Source organism: Ruditapes philippinarum, unplaced genomic scaffold (genome assembly GCF_026571515.1).
Source record: "Ruditapes philippinarum isolate M1 unplaced genomic scaffold, ASM2657151v2 ctg682_1_1_1_1, whole genome shotgun sequence".
Lineage (NCBI taxonomy): Eukaryota > Metazoa > Mollusca > Bivalvia > Venerida > Veneridae > Ruditapes > Ruditapes philippinarum.
This window is the reverse complement of record NW_026852798.1, coordinates 22,702-42,554: the sequence shown is the minus strand read 5'-3', so window position 1 is coordinate 42,554 and position 19,853 is coordinate 22,702. Positions and strand designations below refer to the sequence as shown.

General features: G+C 32.7%; 1 protein-coding gene and 1 long non-coding RNA gene across 2 annotated transcripts in view; one reads left to right on the top strand and one right to left on the bottom strand.

The window, feature by feature from the left end:
• The window catches only part of LOC132724445 (uncharacterized), a 35,735-nt gene that overhangs the window by 2,535 nt on the left and 13,347 nt on the right, over nt 1–19,853 (bottom strand). The window lies entirely within an intron of this gene.
• Nucleotides 1,317–4,657, top strand: LOC132724436 (cyclin-dependent kinase inhibitor 1C-like). Its single transcript, XM_060709298.1, has 3 exons — nt 1,317–1,858; nt 3,228–3,357; nt 3,894–4,657. Exons 1-2 carry the CDS (start codon nt 1,405–1,407, stop codon nt 3,311–3,313), a joined length of 540 nt encoding a protein of 179 aa, XP_060565281.1. The 5' UTR covers nt 1,317–1,404; the 3' UTR covers nt 3,314–3,357; nt 3,894–4,657.

The following is a 19,853-nucleotide window of genomic DNA, read 5'->3' as shown; positions in this document are numbered from 1 at the left end:
ATTAATTAATTAGCGTTTTAGTACAAATTATTTAGGAAGTGATTTGCAAAGTCAATGACCAGTTATCTTTAATTGTTTGATTTATGGTTATTATTAAACATAATTGTTAGTTTCCGGTTTCTCCTCAACAATCATTAAAAAAAATTAAAAAAAAGGAAAAAAAAAGAAAAAAAATATTAATTAATTTATTGATATAACAATATCAAAAACTGAATATGACACACATTTCTTACTTGATTAAAAACTTTATTCTGATTCCGCAACTTGAAAAAAATAGTCTTAAAATACAAAAATAAGAACTTCGTTACGCAAAACACATAAATGTAAGCATTTACAAACACATGGAATGAAAAGATATCTTTAGAAAGCAAATGTTATATTCATGTGAAAAAAGGCTTCAAACGTTCTGTATAGGGGGTGACATACCTTTTTGCCAGGTTTATTGCTACAGCGCTGTTCTGGCATTGAGTAATACTTTGCTATATGAAATAAACAATATAATTATAGCCCTCAGATATCAATGTAATGCATTCATGTATAGATGATAAATCTAAAAGCTAATAAACGATTATGTTCCCATCTGCACTTTGAAATGCAGTGACTTTTGTGTTCTCTTTGTTTAAATCTTTTTTTTTTCAGAATTTCTCATTTCGTATGTATTTTATAACAAACATGTTTCAACTGCTGCTGAAATGTGCAGACAAGATTAGACGAGTCTAGGTAGTGTTATGTACGGGTTGTCTCCCTTCCATTGTATCGTCATCGATGTTGATTGCACGTTCAGACGAAGTTTTAAAATCTTGATGTTATTGTTAACCATTTTAAAACCTAATGCTATTGATAATCAATACTGAAATTGGTATAACAGATTGAAAATAAACTATGAAAACAAAGGTTGGTATACAGAGTGCAACATTATAACGGCCGAATTTATTATAATTATGACAACATGCGATGACCTACTTTCAATGATGGAAGGGTGCAGGCAAATAATTAAATTTATATAAAATCAACACTTGCAACAGATATTTCCTTGTTTGAACAGACAATTTTACAATGATTGTATTTTTATTTTCCGGCTTTTCGAAATTAAAGACAATTGTTTTTTTCTGTAAATCACCTCTTATTATCAGTTGGTGTAGAAATCTCTCAGCTCGTCATGACTAAACCGCCTCTGGCATGACGTATAACACTAGAAGGTCATTATCCCTGCATCGATTATACCGCCAGCCAATCAGCAGGCGACGATTATACATGCGCTGTCACGCTTAGCTAAGCCCCGCCCATGGGATCTATATTTAGATTAATAACCTGAAGTTTACATTATTCGCTACGTAGTTGTATCAGCACACGGACGTGAAAACTTAAACTTAGTGATATACTCTGGAATTATATAGTTATAATATGCCTGTGCGATCAATCGGTAAATTTGGAAATATGGAATCAAAAGGAGTTCGTAGATGCTTGTTCGGAATTCCCAATCACGAGGAATTGAAAGCTGAACTCAAAGCGCAATTGAAACAGACTGATCATGAGATGAAAAACACTTGGAATTTTGATCCACTGCTTGATCAACCCTTAAATGGACGTTACGAGTGGAGTTTACTTGAAAATAATGATGTGCCTTCTTTTTACACGAAGGCATACAAACCCTCTAAATTTAGAAGCCGAAGAGACGTTATTCTAGATATTGACATTAAATTAGAAGAATCCAAAAATACAGTACCAGCAGCAGTCCCAGCAACCACTAGGTTGACGGGAGAAACGGAGTCTGACATAGAAGCCGAAGAGGTCGACCTGAAACGGGAAAATGAAACGACACCAGAAGCCCGTGTCGTGAGACAAACAAAAATTCCTGGTAAGTACTTAGAGTTATATTTACGTTAAACTTAATATACTGTTACACTTTTGAAAGAGAAAAAGCTGTAGATAAATGATTTATGCAAAGGATAAGTTATATGTTAATTCGCTTCACTACTCTTGCTGGTTGTTTTTTATGTTTTTATTGATCAGTGTGCGCACGTATTGATAAGAGCTTGACTTTGTTTACAAGTAAAAAAAACCCGAAACAAATCATGTTTTTCTTTATTATATTAAAAAGTAAACCAGCCTACGTTTTAAATAATTTGATACAAATATCGTGGTTAATATTTTCTCCAATATGTAAGCTAGTTCTTTCGCAATGATGCAAACTTATTTATTTATTTTGGTTTATAGCAACAATCGAAAGGCGGGTATTTAAATTCAACGTGTTGAATCGGGTCGATTGAATTTCTGCGGGAAATCCGATTTCCACAGTCTTTATTTGTTCCTATTGACAAGTTAAAATCTATTGGTAGATATAGATTTCCTGTTCGAACATGTTCCGATCCGTGCGATTTTATTTGTCATGTCGTACCGGGATTTCCCTCCGTTCATTCATAATACAAACAAGTTGAAACATGAAATTATTTCTTTGTTTACATCAGAACGTACTGAATTGACTGTAATTTATCCAAAAGAAAAACTTTATATATATAACGATTATATATACAGTATATATTTTTATTGTTTATGGAAAGTATTCATGTCTGCCAACTTTTATTACTTTTCGTATATCGGATCCATATACTTGAAAATAACCACACCTTTTCCTTAAAAAAAAAACACTCATACATTGTTAAATACAAAGTTAGTATCTAAATGAAAGAAAGCTATATTAAATTGCGCATCAAGTTTCATTTACGGCCAGCAGATTTTTTTGCGTATTCAGTGAATTGATTTTATTCCCCTACACTCTGCCAGATGTTATTTTGTGTGCGTGAAAGTCAATATCCAGAGGGTCATTTTGCGTTATGAATAGGTCAATTAGGAAGACTGGCAACAATATTATATTCAAAAATATCGTAAAATTGTTTGCATTCGCTCTTACAAAAACGTTATTGATGGTTATATTCACAAACGCTTTGTTTGTATTGGTCATTTATAGGACTATTTAACATATTTGAATATTTACCCCGACAATTGATTTTTCATCAATCGTTAGCAATCGGTTAACGATAATGTCTGCATTATTACAAGATAATACCAATACAAGGGCAATATTAACTTTTAGGACGGATACTTAAGGTTGCCCGAAAAACGCATAAAAATTGAAAGGTGGCAATGCTTTCGTGTGCATATATTGATAACATTGTTAATTTAGTTTTTTTGTGATTTTTCCCTAATTTTGTGTGTATCTTTTTCAGAATACATGAGAGTAAAGAAAAGGCGATTGTCTGAAGGTTATAGCAGTGATGATGAGTCAAGACCAAGCAAGATCGCACGAACGTAGCTCGTTAATTACATAGTAGATTCTACTTTATCTTTTATTTATTGGTAAGTTATTCTCAGAGTTTTCTTTTTTTAATTGCTTCTCGTATTTTATTCTGTAAAGGCTTAAAATAACGCTCTAAATTGTGTAGTAAACAATCATTTTAGATCTCGCTTTTAAACCTGTTCTTACTATAAAGTCATCCTCTATCAGATACATTTACTACAGCTAGTAAAATACAACTCGATTTGCATAAAGCTCGACCTGTCGTGTGAAATTTACCAGCGAGATAACGCAGCGTAATGAAATACCACGTGACCTGTTGTCGAGGTTACTAGCGCGTAGCTTTGGTCTAAAAATAGCTACTACTACTGCAGTAAATAGGCGTCCATGTGTTATTGTTCAGGGGTTTACGTCCTATAAAATTGAAGTTTAATACGTAAAACGTGGGAAAACTACAGGCAGGGAGTTGTAGTAATAGGCTTTTGTTGAAGATAAACAGGGCTTTCAAATACTGACCTAAATTCACAGTAATTGATATGTAATTGCAGAATTAGCTGAATATTATTTCTAATCATTTCTTTTTTCTCTATTTTTATAGCTTACCAAAGCAAGTGCTAGCCGGATTGGTGCAAATGGTGCCCCATTACATCACTTTATTTGTTTGAAGATTTGGGATTCTTACCAAAGCCTGGAATATATAGAACTGTCATGCATCCAAGGGGGAACTTTTTCCACAAATTGCACATGTTTAACAAATGCACGTGAACATTTCTCCAGAAAATTACAAAGAAACCCAAAGCAAACAATGATCTCAGAGGGTGTATATGGAGTTACCATGACAACGGCTAAACTATAGATTGTGATAGATATAGAAACCTCCAAGATATTCATCCATCAAATGGACAATCCACACAAAAGTATACTAGCTCTATCTAATGGATTAGCTTAAATTTAGTACACAAAACATCTTGTAAAGGTGTTTAAAGAACTCGTGTACAAGTCATTTGTGTTATCTCAAAACCCTGGCGACCAGCGGGCGACTTAAATTCAGGATCAGCGAAGCTGGGTTATCTAAATGTGACCGATATGCAGGGGAAGTCACTGCAGTCAGTAAAGTTCTCAGAGGGGCAGGGTATTAGTTACAAACAAATGACTGGTGCACGGGAATCTTCAGAAATTACTATTATTGTTTCTTTTTTCAATTCACTTAAATCTTTGATAGGGATATAATATATAATGTCTTTAAAGTAAACTATTTCTGAATATAAAGCATAATTTATTACAATGTATTTAAACATATATCTATGATGAAGTTCTGCATACATGTGCAGTATCTTTTAATAGGTATTTAAGAGAATTAAAGTTCGCATAACTAAATCTTAATTATATCTAGTCCAGTGGTAAAATCTCTTTGTTATTTCGTTTCGAACAAAGGGTGACCAATGCTGGAATATGGTGTAAATTAAGAATTAATCTTACACAGAAAAAAAAGTGATGTAAAAAAGCCTTTCCTAGTTATTTTCAAGCAATTATTTTTATGAATGCATACTTAAAAACTCTGATTCGAATTTCCAATTACAGATTTCAATTTTGAAATAGATTAGGTAGAAAATATGTATACATGTATAACTCAATGAGGTTTTAGTGGGATATTACTCCATATAATTAATAAATATTTAAGACCTTTAATATATAATAACATGTCACCTTATTTGCCAATATCAGTGTTGCATCTAGGCCGCGCGATTGCGCGATTTGCGCATTTTTTATGCAGATCGCGCATTTCAATGAAGTCAGTGCGCGCCAAGTCGCGCATCTGACGATCTTTTCAACTTAATTCAGTTTATCTTCATCGTATCTAAGAAATATCTCAAACACTTCAGCCATGTTTGTTTTTCACTCGTGTTATGACTAAATAACGTACTAAATCGCGTATGTAGCAGCCGACTGAAATCATCTCGCGTGTGTTTTGTAAGGTATTCGTCAATATTCTTTATTTTTTCTACTTCCTGTTTTTGGAGCGACAATAACTGTCAAAAAATGCCTGAACGAAAATAAAATGAATTCTATTTAGGTATGTCATATTGATAAGGTAAATGTATGTCCCCCACATTTTTTTCAAATCCCCCACATTTTTCAATTGAGTGGGGGACAATCCCCCATAATTTTGAAATTCTAGATGCAACACTGCAATATTTAAACTGTGTACAATCACCACACTAATTGTTCCTAGTTAAACTGTCTACATATAATGTAATAGTACATATAAGCAAAATTATCATTGCTATAGATATAGAAGGTAAAAAACAAACTTGAAGTATTCATTAAGTCTTTCTTTGTTAGTGTTCGACAAGTCAACAAAAGTTTCGCCTGCAGCAAAAATGATCTAGCTATCTCATTAAAGTAGAACATAGGTATTGACACATTATGATGTATAACATTTAACATAGATTTACCTTTAGGCATCTTCTCATGATTTTTTCCCTTTCTTTCTTTAATTAACAAAACCATAAAATTTGTAACACATAATATTTAAATAGTTGTGTATAAATTTTTTCTTAGGTCTATACTTTGAAAGTTGAGAATATTAGAGCTTCTTTTAGAGAATTTAGTTATTAGATACTTAAAATTAACAAGAATAGATTAACTTCTTGTGAAGAAAAGTAATAAACTTGGCCGCCATTTTGTGTTCCATTGAAACATCATATCAGGGTTCATTTGTTAAACATTTTATTATAATATTCTACATTTTTTGTATTTTAAGTACAAAGAAAAATCTATCCACTTTGTAAAATGCATTTCATTTGTCAGACATATACATGTTTGCCAAAAATGATTCTTTAAATTTCATTTTCTATGTAATGTTTCCAGTCTTACTATATGGTCTGCTTTGTCTTTTACTTTAATTGTTTAGCTCAACATGATAATTTATGGAAACAAGAAAAATTTGAACGAAAAGCATAATTTTTCTGGCATGTTTAAAACAATGTATGATTATAGGGGGAAAATGTAAAGTTTTTGTCTTATAATACATCAATATTTGTTTACTCAGTCAAAATTTTATGTCTGTTGGTTGAAATCATTTTTGTTTAAATGAATTGTTTTAAAAAAAGACCAGCAAAGTATTGTACTAAGTAAACTGGATGTAGGTAGATTTAAGTTTGAAAACTGGTCATTCTTTCAAATATTTGTTCATTTCAACTTTCATATATTTATGTCCTTACTGGGTAGCCTTTAATATTATTTCTGTAAAATTGTGTTATAATATTAATGAAGACTTAATTTAACCAGTTAAATTTTTACCCAGAATGCATTTCATTTCCTGTATTGTATTGGTGCAATGTTTCAGCATTTAATGTTATTGTCAATGTATTGCCATCATGTTTTTTTGTATGATTATGTTAACTTACATATATTTATGTCATTGAAAAACATTAGTTTTTCCATTTCTATTAAGAGACATGATTTTCTGTTATTTTTGCTCACTTTTGGAATTTTTTTAGGGAAAAAATGATAAAGTGGTTTTAATCACCTATAAGAAATAGATTTGTTTGAAAAAAGCTATACATGCCTTTACAAAATGGTAAAAATTGATACAAAAATATTTTTTGTGTGGATAATTTACCTGTATGTTTTTGTATTTTCATTCATTTCACATTTTTCTCTGGTGACTGGATCATTTTTTAAAAAATTGTCTGATTTATAAATTATGATTTTATATTTGTGTGATTGTAAGACTTAGGAAATTACATTAACATATTGGTTGTTGACCATAAATTTGGTTCTGTGCAATGGTGTAAAAAAATCTCTTTCTAGATTAGGGATTTTTTTCATTTTGTTGATCTCAAAAATATTTAACTTTGAAATTATCTTGTTTTTGCATTATTTTCATGTGAATATGTTGTAAATAAAAATATACACAAAGTGTATTATTATTATATAAAGATGTTATTTATTATTTATAGTTCATTCTATTGGAGGTAACAAAATGAGTCCTTTATATAATATTCAAGTGGAAGACTACACCTAGAGCCACACAATTTCACTTTAAATAACAGAAGGAAAGAGTTTTAACTTGCGCAAATCTTGGGGTTTTGAATCTTTTTACCTGTTCAAATTAATTCAATTAAATATGACACTTTGGGGAAACTTGTAAACTTTTCTCTCCAGTATTCAGCTGGGTAATTGGGTCAGCATTTAAAGATGTAACAACCCTTATCCTAAGGTATTTTCTTAAAAAAAAAACAAAACAGCTTACACAAGTTTTCCAAGGAATGGTTTTATATAATTTTACATAAGATGAGGTTGAAAAAAAAAATGAGAGAAAAATATCTGGTTAATTTTAGTCAGATTTTTCTCCTCAGAGGCTGTGCAAATTTCAGTGTTGCTAGGTTACCACGGAATGCGAGCGTTATAAGTTTATTCAGTGGTGTAGTAAATATGGCGAGCAAAAAACGAAAAAATTTGAACTATATAAAAATGTCTTTTTTCTTTAAGATATCTGTAAAATTGAACCTCCGCACTTAAGCGACAGGAAACTGTTATTATTTTTATGCAACCACTGCAAATGATGAATTGTTTTATATTTGAATAATAAAATAATTAAAAAATTCGATACGCTTTCTTTGTTTTTTCTTCGGTATTGAATTGCAGGAATATTCTTTACTCGCCCTATATAATTGTTTTAAACTTATAGTTAATACGACAATAAGAAATAACGAATTCAACGGACAGAGCGCCTTAAAGGGTGTGTAATGGTCAAAACAAGGGAGATCTTTTAATTAATCCTATGGCGTTCTGGGCTTCGTTATGCCAAACTTGTAATGTCCATATAGGTACATTTTGGTTGATTTAGCTGATTAAAAATTAAGACAAATAACTTCGCAAGTTCTGTTGACTGCATTTTCCTTGAATATTGCATTTACCCCTAAAATGTGACCCTTATAATTATTCATGACTGACCTTTCCACTTTCGCAGTCTGGACAAGGCAGACATGCTGAAATGAAAGCGTTTCTCTTGAGGTATTCCAAATATTCCGTACGCACGTGCGTTTCTTATCTTTCCACACGCATGCCAGGACACGCCAAAAATATGATAGCATCGTCAAAAATAAACAGTTTATACATTATAAAAGCAGCATGATGTGCTTATCAGTGTAAAATAGACGTTTGTCAATTCTCCCCAGACCTTGTGGTCAGAAATCCGCCCCGTGCTTGGAATTTATAATATTAAACTTTATTCAGTGATGAACTATGGTGTCCCATAAGGGTGAACTATATCAGAGCTACTCGTTTTCAAATTAATCTTTGTTACGGCATACCATTATAAAGTTCCTGCGAGTTTGCGGGCTGAACACCGTACTTTCACTTCGTACTTTCGAAGATTCTATCGTGCTTTCGAACTACTGAACATTCCTAAATGATGGCCCTATCGGAATTCTTTAGATATCTGAATATATAAACGGCCAGGAAAGCAATTCACGTCAATTTTGAAAGAAAATATAACAAGCAAAAATGCGAGTATATTTGCTATACTTAAGGCGTATCAAGTTATCAAGTTAGACACATTAAAAGGCATGGCATACACCTGCCAAAAGCACACACCTGGGCATTAGAAGTAATTTAAGGCGCCCGTCTCTTGGCTCATCTTCAAATAAAAAAAACATTACTTTTTTTCGTATGCAAAGGCTGAGGTTACACTTAAGTAGGTATATTTCGCTCATAACGTATGTTATAAAATTCAGACATTTTTTTATTTATCCTAAAAGCGCAAATATCAAACAGGATTTATACGATTTTAATAAAATCGTTTTCATATAGTTATGCACACATAAGTGCCAGCAAAACTTTGGACTTTGGGTTGTTCCAGGTGTGGACGTTTTCTTACTAGCTAACAGAACATATTTGGTTGCATACATGTACGCTCGTCCACATCTTTGTTGTAATGTATTTAATTGTAAAAAAAAATCACTTCAGCGAAAAGTCAATTGTATTCAAAGAATTTCGCCTAAACTTAACATTCATATTTAACATTTAAGGTTTCCAGAACATGTGAAATGTTCATTTATATTCGAAACGTATGCTGCAATTGCCGATCGATGGATTTTATGACACACTTTGCATAGCAACTTTATTACTGTTTTAATTTATTGCCATTCGATATGCATATTTAACACTTGTCATTAAGGTAAAATGTTAGTTACATCTCTTTCCTTACAATATTCACTTTCACAAACGTAAACGCCGGAAAGAAAATGAAAATTTCCCCGTACAACGATGACTCATTTATCAAACGGTTTAAATACACTTTTAACAAAACCTGTTTGAAATAATGAAGCGCTCAATTTGGACAACATAACAGTTTTATCCCTTTTCATGCTGTTGGACATTTTGGGACCTATCCAATATAACTTAATGTCCCTCCATTTATCTACATCAGCCAAAATTTAGCGTTGTCCACCCAAAAACACGGTATAAATGTACAAAGTGTCAGGCAGTAACATATATACAAAAAGCAATGAAGATATCGTCCAACGTCACCCCATTCTTTATACATGTTTAAAGGCCCGCCAAGCCTTTAAAATGTTATCATTTTTCATTTTTACGTGCGTCCGTGTGTTTTGTACAGTTTAGTTTATACGAATTTATATTAGTTTGATTGGGTGGGAAACTATAATCTTATTGAAACACTATAGACTCCGTTCCTGGAACCAACCGTTACTAAGCAATGAGTGTAAAGTTTCTAGCTCAAGAAAACAACTGCTTTCCCCTGACGGGGTTTGAACCCAAGCGGCCAACAATCGTCAGATTACTAGTCCAACGCGTTAGCCAATCGGCCACGCCGCCATACAACAGGACTTACACATATTTATCAATACGGTCGCCTCTTCGCACAGATACACATACAGCAACTTAACATATAGTCATGTATTCATTCAACAAACGTTTTTCATTATAACATTACCATAAAATGAGTGCCTGATAGAAGTCATCTTCCACATTTTGACCTAATTAATGCTGACATTTGTTACAAAATGACCACACGCCATGCCACTATAACACTGACCACAATGGTCAGTCACTGCCACACTGACTAGACAACGAACGTATAAAAATGATGCAAACGTCACCAAAACTAACTTCAAACTAAGAGCAGTTAAAAAGCCAAGTAATTGATTTCATAATGGGACACTATCAGGTGAAAAATGTGATGATCTTGCAAAAAGAGGAGAAAGAAAATAACAACAACAAACAAACATAAAACAACTTCACTATTACGAATACTAGTATATATATTCGTAAGTTCAAAGAAGTTATTAGAACGTCATAAAAGATGATAATTATGAACACGTTCTAGTTTTGTGCCATCGTCCGTTAATTCATCATTATTTCATTCTTAAAATTATTATTCATATGTACATGTATATTGTCATCAGGATGTCTGGGGACATGAACACACGTACTAATAAATGTACAGTCACAATCATATTATTCGTCAATAGTACATGGACATTAGATGTAGAGATACCTTATACGTACTTCTTGAATTGACCATTTAACACAAATTTTCAACTTTATCTTAATTACATTAACCAGTTTACATTTTATTTCTTCATGAATGTCCATATAGATCTATATATGCGACATAAATCCGAGTTCAAAACATTTCTAGGCAATTCTCATTATACATGTACATGTATAAATATCATGTCGCATGACTCATTAATCGTAATTTCCTTGTCCGTTGCTGTCAAAACTTCACTGCAAGAAAGGAATACAATAACAAATAAACATTACAATAATCATTGTTTCCTTATCCGGGCTGTTATTAAATCGTGCTCCTTAACACTATTTTCATTAAACGTTTTCAAGAAGTAAATCATTGCCCGATTAGGTTTTTCTGAAAAGCGTCTAAAGAACTAATTAAGTATTACGGAAGGTGTAATTTTGGTCAAATTAAATCAGCTAGAAAAACTAGTTTCCTTGGATTATATATCTGCCTTTCAAGTGGACTCGAACAATCTTATTGCCGCTCGACAAGCGCGCCATTATTTCTGATCCATTAAACCACAAAACATGTAAACGGGGTATACAGTCAGCAAAGATCAAACGCGGCGATTTTCTGCACATTCACCGGTAAATAATTCATGTAATACCATGAAATAAATGTAGTAAATGAGAAAAGTAAAATCTTCCCGCCAAGACTCCTTTAATACCCTTAAGCCACACTTAAAGGGTGCTCTTAAGAAGCGGGGAAAAAGTTTTTGGTGTAAAAATGTCGCTGTTACGTAACTTGTTAAGATTTTCAAATGATAGCCCTTAAGGAGAAAATTTGAAAAGTAGTTAACTAACCATTAATCAGTTAAAACTTGTAAGATTTTTATCAATGCCAGGTCATTGCTTTATAAGAATTCAGCGGCATCCGAACATAGTTGTTACAAATTGTACAAAGGGTTTAATGGATTTTATGATGATAAGATAATGGTAATTTCACCGCCATAAAAGAAATGTTACAGTTCAATAGAGCAATGGCCGCTAATTTGAGGACGGCTAAGGTCGCATGCCCCCATTAGCAAATTTTATTTTATTATCAAAGTTTACGATTTGGCTGATGCATTGCGCATGAGAAAGGGAAAGAGAAAAAGCAACAGGTAAATAAGATGGGAAGCAGATAACACTTAAGGTGTAAAAGTGTACTACTTATCGAATGCATAATTATTCTCTTTTCATTTCTTTTCCTACAAAAGTGCAGGCGATGTAACAACGGAATTTTTGTATACATATACCTTGAAGGAGACAAACTGAAACGGAATATCTCTTTTTTGTAAATGTTGTCCTTAGATAATAAAAATATCAAAAGAACAACAGCAAAGAAAAAAACAGTACTTACAAACAGAAACAATACAAAGCAAAATCAATCAATCAATCAATCAATCAATCAATCAATCAATCAATCAATCACACTTCTTACTGCATGAGCTACGACGTCACCAGGTAAAACTTATGATGGCGGGAACGTCATATGAACAAGCTCTACCCGAAATAGCCAGCACAGTGACTCCCTTTTGTTTGCGGGAAGGACGCTTTCTTGCCCGTAGATTTTAGTTACTTTGGCTATACGCATGAATCTAAATGGCTACTCATTTAACACCATATCTAGTTAGCTATATACCTATATAATATAAGATTTAAAAAAAATTGCTTTATAATGCATTTGCATGATAGTAAATTGTCAACAATTTGGTTTCTAAACAGGACAGGAATGGGGACATGCTCTGCATCCACATTACACCCTAAAACAATAATGAAGGAAAAATAAACAATTATAAAACATTGTAGGAGGTAAATATTTCAATTTAATTTCATCTTGTAAACATCAATCACCACGTCGTATACACATTTTGTAAACACTGTAATAAAAAAATAACCCAAACTTTACATGCCAACGACAAAAATTTTAAATTAATACTTGCCTCCAGGATGATAGGACCAGCTTCATCTGTGCAGCAACACCATGACAAAGAGCATCATCATGCCAAAGAGGATCACCATGCCGACCATCATCACATCAAAGAGCATCATCATGTCAAAGAGCATCATCATGCCAAAGAGAATCACCATGCCGACCATCATCATGTCAAAGAGCATCATCATGCCAAAGGCCATAATGTCAAAGAGCATCATCATGTCAAAGAGCATCATCACGTTAAAGACCATAATGCCAAAGAAAATCATCATGTTAAAAAGCATCATAATGTCAAAAACCATCATCATGACAAAGACCATTATCATGTGGGTCGCAGAATACACTGTACATGTACGCTATATTGAGAAAACAACGTGTTAAATTTATAATTCTGCCTAAAAATTATAATTGTTTGTGAATTATATTATTTCAGTAAAAGTTGGTAACAGATATAAGTAAACGTTGGGCATTAGAAAAGGTATGTAATTACAAACCGTATATTTATAGAAGGCAAGGCAACGACTTACGTTTACTTCGAGCAATCTCATTAATTTTCTACTTAACATAGCAAAAAACTGAAACATTAAACAAGATAATGCGTATATATATGAATGAAACGCATCTGCCATAATGGTAGCTCTGTGTGAAATATGACAAGCGTTAGCATAATTGAGCCGCGTCACGACAAAACCAACATAATGGGTTTGCGACCAGCATGGATCCAGACCAGCCTGCGCATCCGCGCAGTCTGATCAGGATCCATGCTGTTCGCTATCAGTTTCTCTACTTGTATTAGGGTTTGTAAGCGACCAGCATGGATCAGACTGCGCGGATGCGCAAGCTGGTCTGGATCCATGTTGGTCGAAAAAGCACTATGTTGGTTTTGTCGTGACGCGGCTCATTTATGAAAATATAACAATTTTTCGGTATACCGTAGTAAAATGTACGGATCTAGTAATAAGGCATTAGCGTTAGATTATCAAAGTTACAAGAATGCGCAAACAATCTCAACAGTTCTGAACTGGTCAGTACCTGTCGAATCACTCTTTCCGCAGACGAACATCGCATTCTTGTAATTCTTGTCTCTTATTGAAATATGTCAAAAGTATCATTAGATACGGGATAGGCGTCAGTTCATTCGAGATATTTCACGCTCCACACAGTAACCCACCCACATTATTATGTACCTTTGGGTATTTCGTTACTGGTCATTCATAAATGCCAGTGTCCGATTATTAATAACCCGTCCAAATATTTCAAATGTCCAATTATTTAACAGTGTCACCGATTCGCATAGATTACGCCGATCATCACCGGTGCTGACGTAATATTTACACAAGGATAATATTTACAAGTTATGACACGAATTTGTTTGTAGAGTCAAGGGGAGAAGGATCTACGATGCAATGTACTGAATAAGATGGTGCGAGATGCATTAGGCTTTAACTATCAGCGGCAGTTGGTGATAAAGTAAACATATCCCCGCGTTTGCCACAACGATTAGCTCGAATAGCTTGTTTACGTTGAGATAAATACGACACAACTGCATTAAATAGTTATGAAATATTACCCTCATAATATATCATGTGGATATTAACTATGACATGACACTGAAATTTCGCATGTCTGAATTGTTTTATTAGCAAATATGTTTCAAACGAAAACGAAACTTTTCGCAAAAAATATTTCTTTGGCTTCTTATGTGATCGATCTTACGTGAGATATTTTTTCTGTTATAGGTCAGCGATGTGGAACATGACTATTTTAGTATATATGTTATGTTAGTTGGATCTGGTTGTTCTTTTTGTTTTAAGATATTTTTTACACATTCAGGTATGAATGCAACGCAGTTAACTTCAAATGGCACAAATAGGCTTCCGTACATTATCTAGAAAGTAGGTCGTACTAAACAATATAATTATCTATATATACGATGGCGATGCTATTTATGGAAACAGTTCATCAACGAGGATACCACGAAACATGTCATCTTCTTTTCTTTTCCTTTTTTTTTTCAAAAAGAAATTTTGATGTAAAGATAACATAAATTAAAGAATGCAAGCCTTTGAAGCATTGTGAAGAATTTCCCAAATTCATTATACTGATGAGTATATTTTCTTCCTGTATCTCGCCCAGTTTCGATTTATGATTTATATAGAGTCTTTCCTTATTATTGCTTTTTATATTCGTGCAAAAATGTAATATATCATAATAAAGAGGGTGGGGCAGATCGGCAACGTATTTCCTGCGTGACTGCAATTTTTATCTTCTCTTTCTTTTTCAAACATATGATGCATTATCACACATACTTAAAATAGATTTTACACCAGGTTAAACAAAAATTTGTTTATCTTTTTTTAATTTTTTTATTCTCATTTTTCTCCTGACTATAACCGTTTTTAGATCCTTTTATTTATGTTATGACCCAAGTACAAGTATTATTTTGATGATAAAAATCTTGAATCTGGAAATGGCCATAAACGCGGTAAATGTGATCTTTTTTATATAAATTATTCTTTTCGCGCTTATATACTAAAATGTACTATGCGATTTTAAAATTCTTGGCGTTTAATTTTTTTTAAGAGAAATCTTATCATATTATGTCAATTTCGATGCACGTGGAAATTACAATGAACAAATTGTTGTTGTTGAATCACGACTGCGTGTCGCTATCGAAAACACCTAGATCATAAAAATGACGTTTCCATGAGCACCGTTCTTTTGCGACTTGTAAAAGTTTTTTTTGTTGTTTTGTTTATCTGGAAATTGCAATAAAGAAAACATTGAAATAAAGACGGTGATATAATCGAACCTATACGCCAACAATCGGAACTCCTCGGCTGTAATAAGTTATAAGTTTGACGGAAAGGACCGAGAAGATGCAATTGATACGCCAAAAGAAGTGCGGAGGCACTTTACAGTCCTACGCATAAACCCAAAATTTCCAGTTTCCCCCAAAATTTCCTATCTCTGGCCAGTGATGAGCATTTAATTATAATTACATGGCTTGTCACAGTATCACTGATAGCAGCACCCTAGAATGTTTTATGATCCTATCATGTTTCAAGAATGTATAGTTTTATTATTAGCTGGAGGATATAGAGAACATTTTAGATATAAGGAAAACTAAGATTTTCATAGATACATTCAATTTTTAATAAGTCAAAGACTAAAAAGACTGGATTACATTAAAAAGGATTTTAATCACTTACAACTCACAATCACAGGGACTTGGTACAGCATTGGGATAGTGTACAGCATTGGGATAGTGTAAAAATTAATTTTAGAAACAAAAATATTTTATAAGTTTGTTATTTCTAAAATTTTGAGTATAAAAGGATGATGATTCTGAAAATATTGATGCGAGAGTTATGTAGCTTGTCATGTTATTGTTTAAAGTTAGAAGTAAATTCTTTCATAAATAAAAAAGTAAGAGCAAAAAATATAAATATATAAAAATAATATATATATATATATATATATATATATATATAATATATATATATATATATATATATATATATATATATATATATATATATATATATATATATATAAAGAAGAGCTGTCACAGAACGTGACAAATGCCCCTAAAGGATTCTAGTTATAAACCACCTATAACATGTTAAGTGTGGTGGTAAAAATTGACAAAGTTCGAACCCCAGCAGTGACCTTTAAGTTAGACAAAGAAACCTGAGTCTTGTTCACAACACATTGTCCATCTATGGTGACTTTATATTTTTTAAAAAAAAATTGAAACTTTCATGTATATGGAAGTTACAGAGCGGAAACAACAACAACCATTTATATGTCTTAAGGGCAACACATCATACATTTATGATGATTTCATATGTGAAATAAAAAATATAATCCTTTCATGCATATTAATTTCAAAGCATACACGACCATCTCTGCCTATATGTATATTAACATCAAAATTGACAATCGAAAGTTTGAACCCCCACAGTGACCTTGACCTTAGTCGTGGGAACCCAAGTCTTGTTCGTGACACACCATACATCTATGTTATTTCATATATGACAGAAAAATTAAAATCCTTTCATGCATTCTGAAGTTTTAGAACGGACACGACCACCACTGTCTATATGTATGAAGCGGGACGGACTGACAGACGGACGGTTCGATTTTAATATGCCACCCTTCGGGGGCATAATAAACATCTGAGTTCAAAGGGAAAATAATTCTGGAAATATCCATGCTAGAGTTATGAATATTGTCACACATGTATAAGGAACATATATTTTAAGTTAGAAGTATATACCTTAGGAAATAAAGAAGTAAGTAAAAAGTAACATTTTGTTAGGAAAAAAATGAGTTCATGGGGAAATATTCTGGAAAAATATTGGTGCTAAAGTGAACAACATTGTCACATAGGATGTAGTCGTCGGTAAGGAACACATATTTGAAGTTTTAAGTCAATCCCTTATGATGAAATGAAGACGTAGAGTAAAAAATAACATTATTTTATGGAAAATTATATGTTCAAAGGGAAAATGTTCTGTAAATACTGGTTTTTGTCAGTTTAACACCTTATCACATGATGTGTATGATGATAAGGAATACATGTGTACATAAACATGTATAATGAAAATTAATGACCCTTCGGGACTTGGCCAATTTTTACCACAGGGCTTTGATCTGAACAAACTTGATAGACACTTTCATACCAAATATCTAAGCTCTAGCTCTTTGGATTTTTTTAAAAGTTCTGCATGGGATTTTATTCTTTGAACACCTTTGGTAAAGATTTGTGCAAGGTACACTCCTGCAATGGCTAAGTGGTTTAGGAGTAGAAGTTGTTTAAATAATTTTTTGACGCACGGACATTGTCCTCAGATGAGCTAATCAAAAATAAAAAAAGTTAGAGATAAAATATTTACTGCACATAGGCATTAATTTAAAGTATGTACGCTGGCGCCAACTTACAAACCGAGGTGAGTATGACAGCTCTACATATACTTTATATAGTCGAGCTAATAATAAAAATATCACTTACCTGGTCACTTAGTTAAGAGTCTTGCACTTTGCAGTAAAAAATTACAATGTTTTTTTGTTTTTTTTTTTTTGTTTTTTTTTTGAGTAACATGAGTAACAGTGACACTTAACTAATGAACTTTATTAATTAAGAGGATTATTATTACTTAAAAAGGTATATCCCAACATATAATTCATTTAGTAGCTAAAATTTATCTTGTGATATTAAGTATGTTTACAAGTGATTCAAATAATTGCTAGGTTTCACAATTCACTTTGGTCGCAGACCAAGAGAACAAAACATCAAAAAAATGAGTGTTTCTTCAGAAATTTGATCCTTCAACGTAAGGGCCATTAGATAAGAATTCAGAGAGCCAATTAATGATGACAAGACTCTCAACTCAGTGGACGTGTAAATGGGAGATATACAGTTAATAGTGATTTACTAGCTGATAAGCCCTTACTGAGATTCAGCAGGCTGGGAGGGTTTATGCGTAGGACTGTTTAGAGAAAATCAACTCTTAACGCTGGTGTCGCAAGTATATACCATATGCCATGTTCTGTCTCATTTTTTTTTTGCTTTTAGATGATTTCTTCAATGTATTTATATCCTATCAACTATGGATTAAATGTCTCAACATTATCTTTTTCTAAGGGGATATTATCTCCTTTCATTCTTAAGTATAAATTTTAACCTACAAACGCATTAGCATCGTTCTAAACAAGACGATTAGCAGGATAAGCAGCCGTGTAAATAGTGTACTTTTAAATCACATCCGGAAATGTTATCATTCTTTTCATCAAAACTCAAGCAGGGGTGGTGGAGTGCGTTACATCATTAGGTTGTTATCTGGCCTTAATAAAGTGAATTTATTACTCAAAACAACTAACAGATGTACAGCTAGATCTGTTATTTACAAATAATTTTATTGCTTAAATAGTTATTAACACAAATTAAAGTCAATGAGTGCAATTTTAGGGAAAAAATCAGCCTCTCACATTTTTTTGGCACAGTGTAATATACATGCACATAACAGGCAATCAAACAGCCGCCTCTTCGTTTTGATGCAGACGACAAAAGTATAATCTTGATAAAATAGATAGATAGATAAATAAATAAATAAAATAAAAAAGGAGAAAATATTTCATCATAGGAAATAATAGATGACATTCATTATGTGATTCGAATGAGTGTACATTTATTTATAGCCAAAACCGGAAACATAATTTATTGCCACACCGTTATAGCCATCATCGGAAAAAATATACGGAAGACAAATCATTGCTTTAGTTTTTACACGGAACTGTAAAGAGGAGTTTGGGATCGAGCTCGCAATCCCTGGACATCTGAAGACGATCATAATTCTTTACATTGTGTGAATATCAATCCATGGAGAAAAGTAGATTTCCTTTCAGTTTTATATAGCACTCGTTTCGCTAGAATTTGTTTTAAAAAAATCACCTAATTAATTGACGGTAGTAAGACCTTGACCTTTGACCTAGCCACACAATTCTTGTGCGCGACCTCTGAGAAGCCCGACAGATTTTTCATATAACTGCGTTTCAATTTGTTCTAGTTTATGTTCACTGTTCCGAGACGATTTTTTTCGCAAGTTACGTGAAAGCTTCTACGACGCGGCCGGAACCGGAAGTGCATGTATATACTATATTATACGACATGGAATATTGCTCGGAGCAAAGTGTCACAAAATGAATGTGACATTCATTGCAAATTAACAAAAGATATCTTTTTTAAAATCTTTATTTTTTAAATTTTGAGGCTGTTTTTTTAATCCCGTTTGACACATTTTAAAAGCAATTTTATGAAGGGATACGAGTTTTATTTTAAGATTAATGTACTTTTATCTTTCCGTTTCGGTAATAAGTTTTTAAGGACGTATTTACATAATTTAGCGCTCTTTTGCGGTTTATCATTTCGCGCGATCTTAACCGCTAAACGTCCCACTTGTATGTTAAATTTACTTTCTTCCTCAGATGTATAACAATGGCATCATTCAATAGATTAGACTTCGATCTATACAGGATATTTCGCTTTGTTTAAGCGTGAGATAGAAATTCTTTACATTACCCTCACAA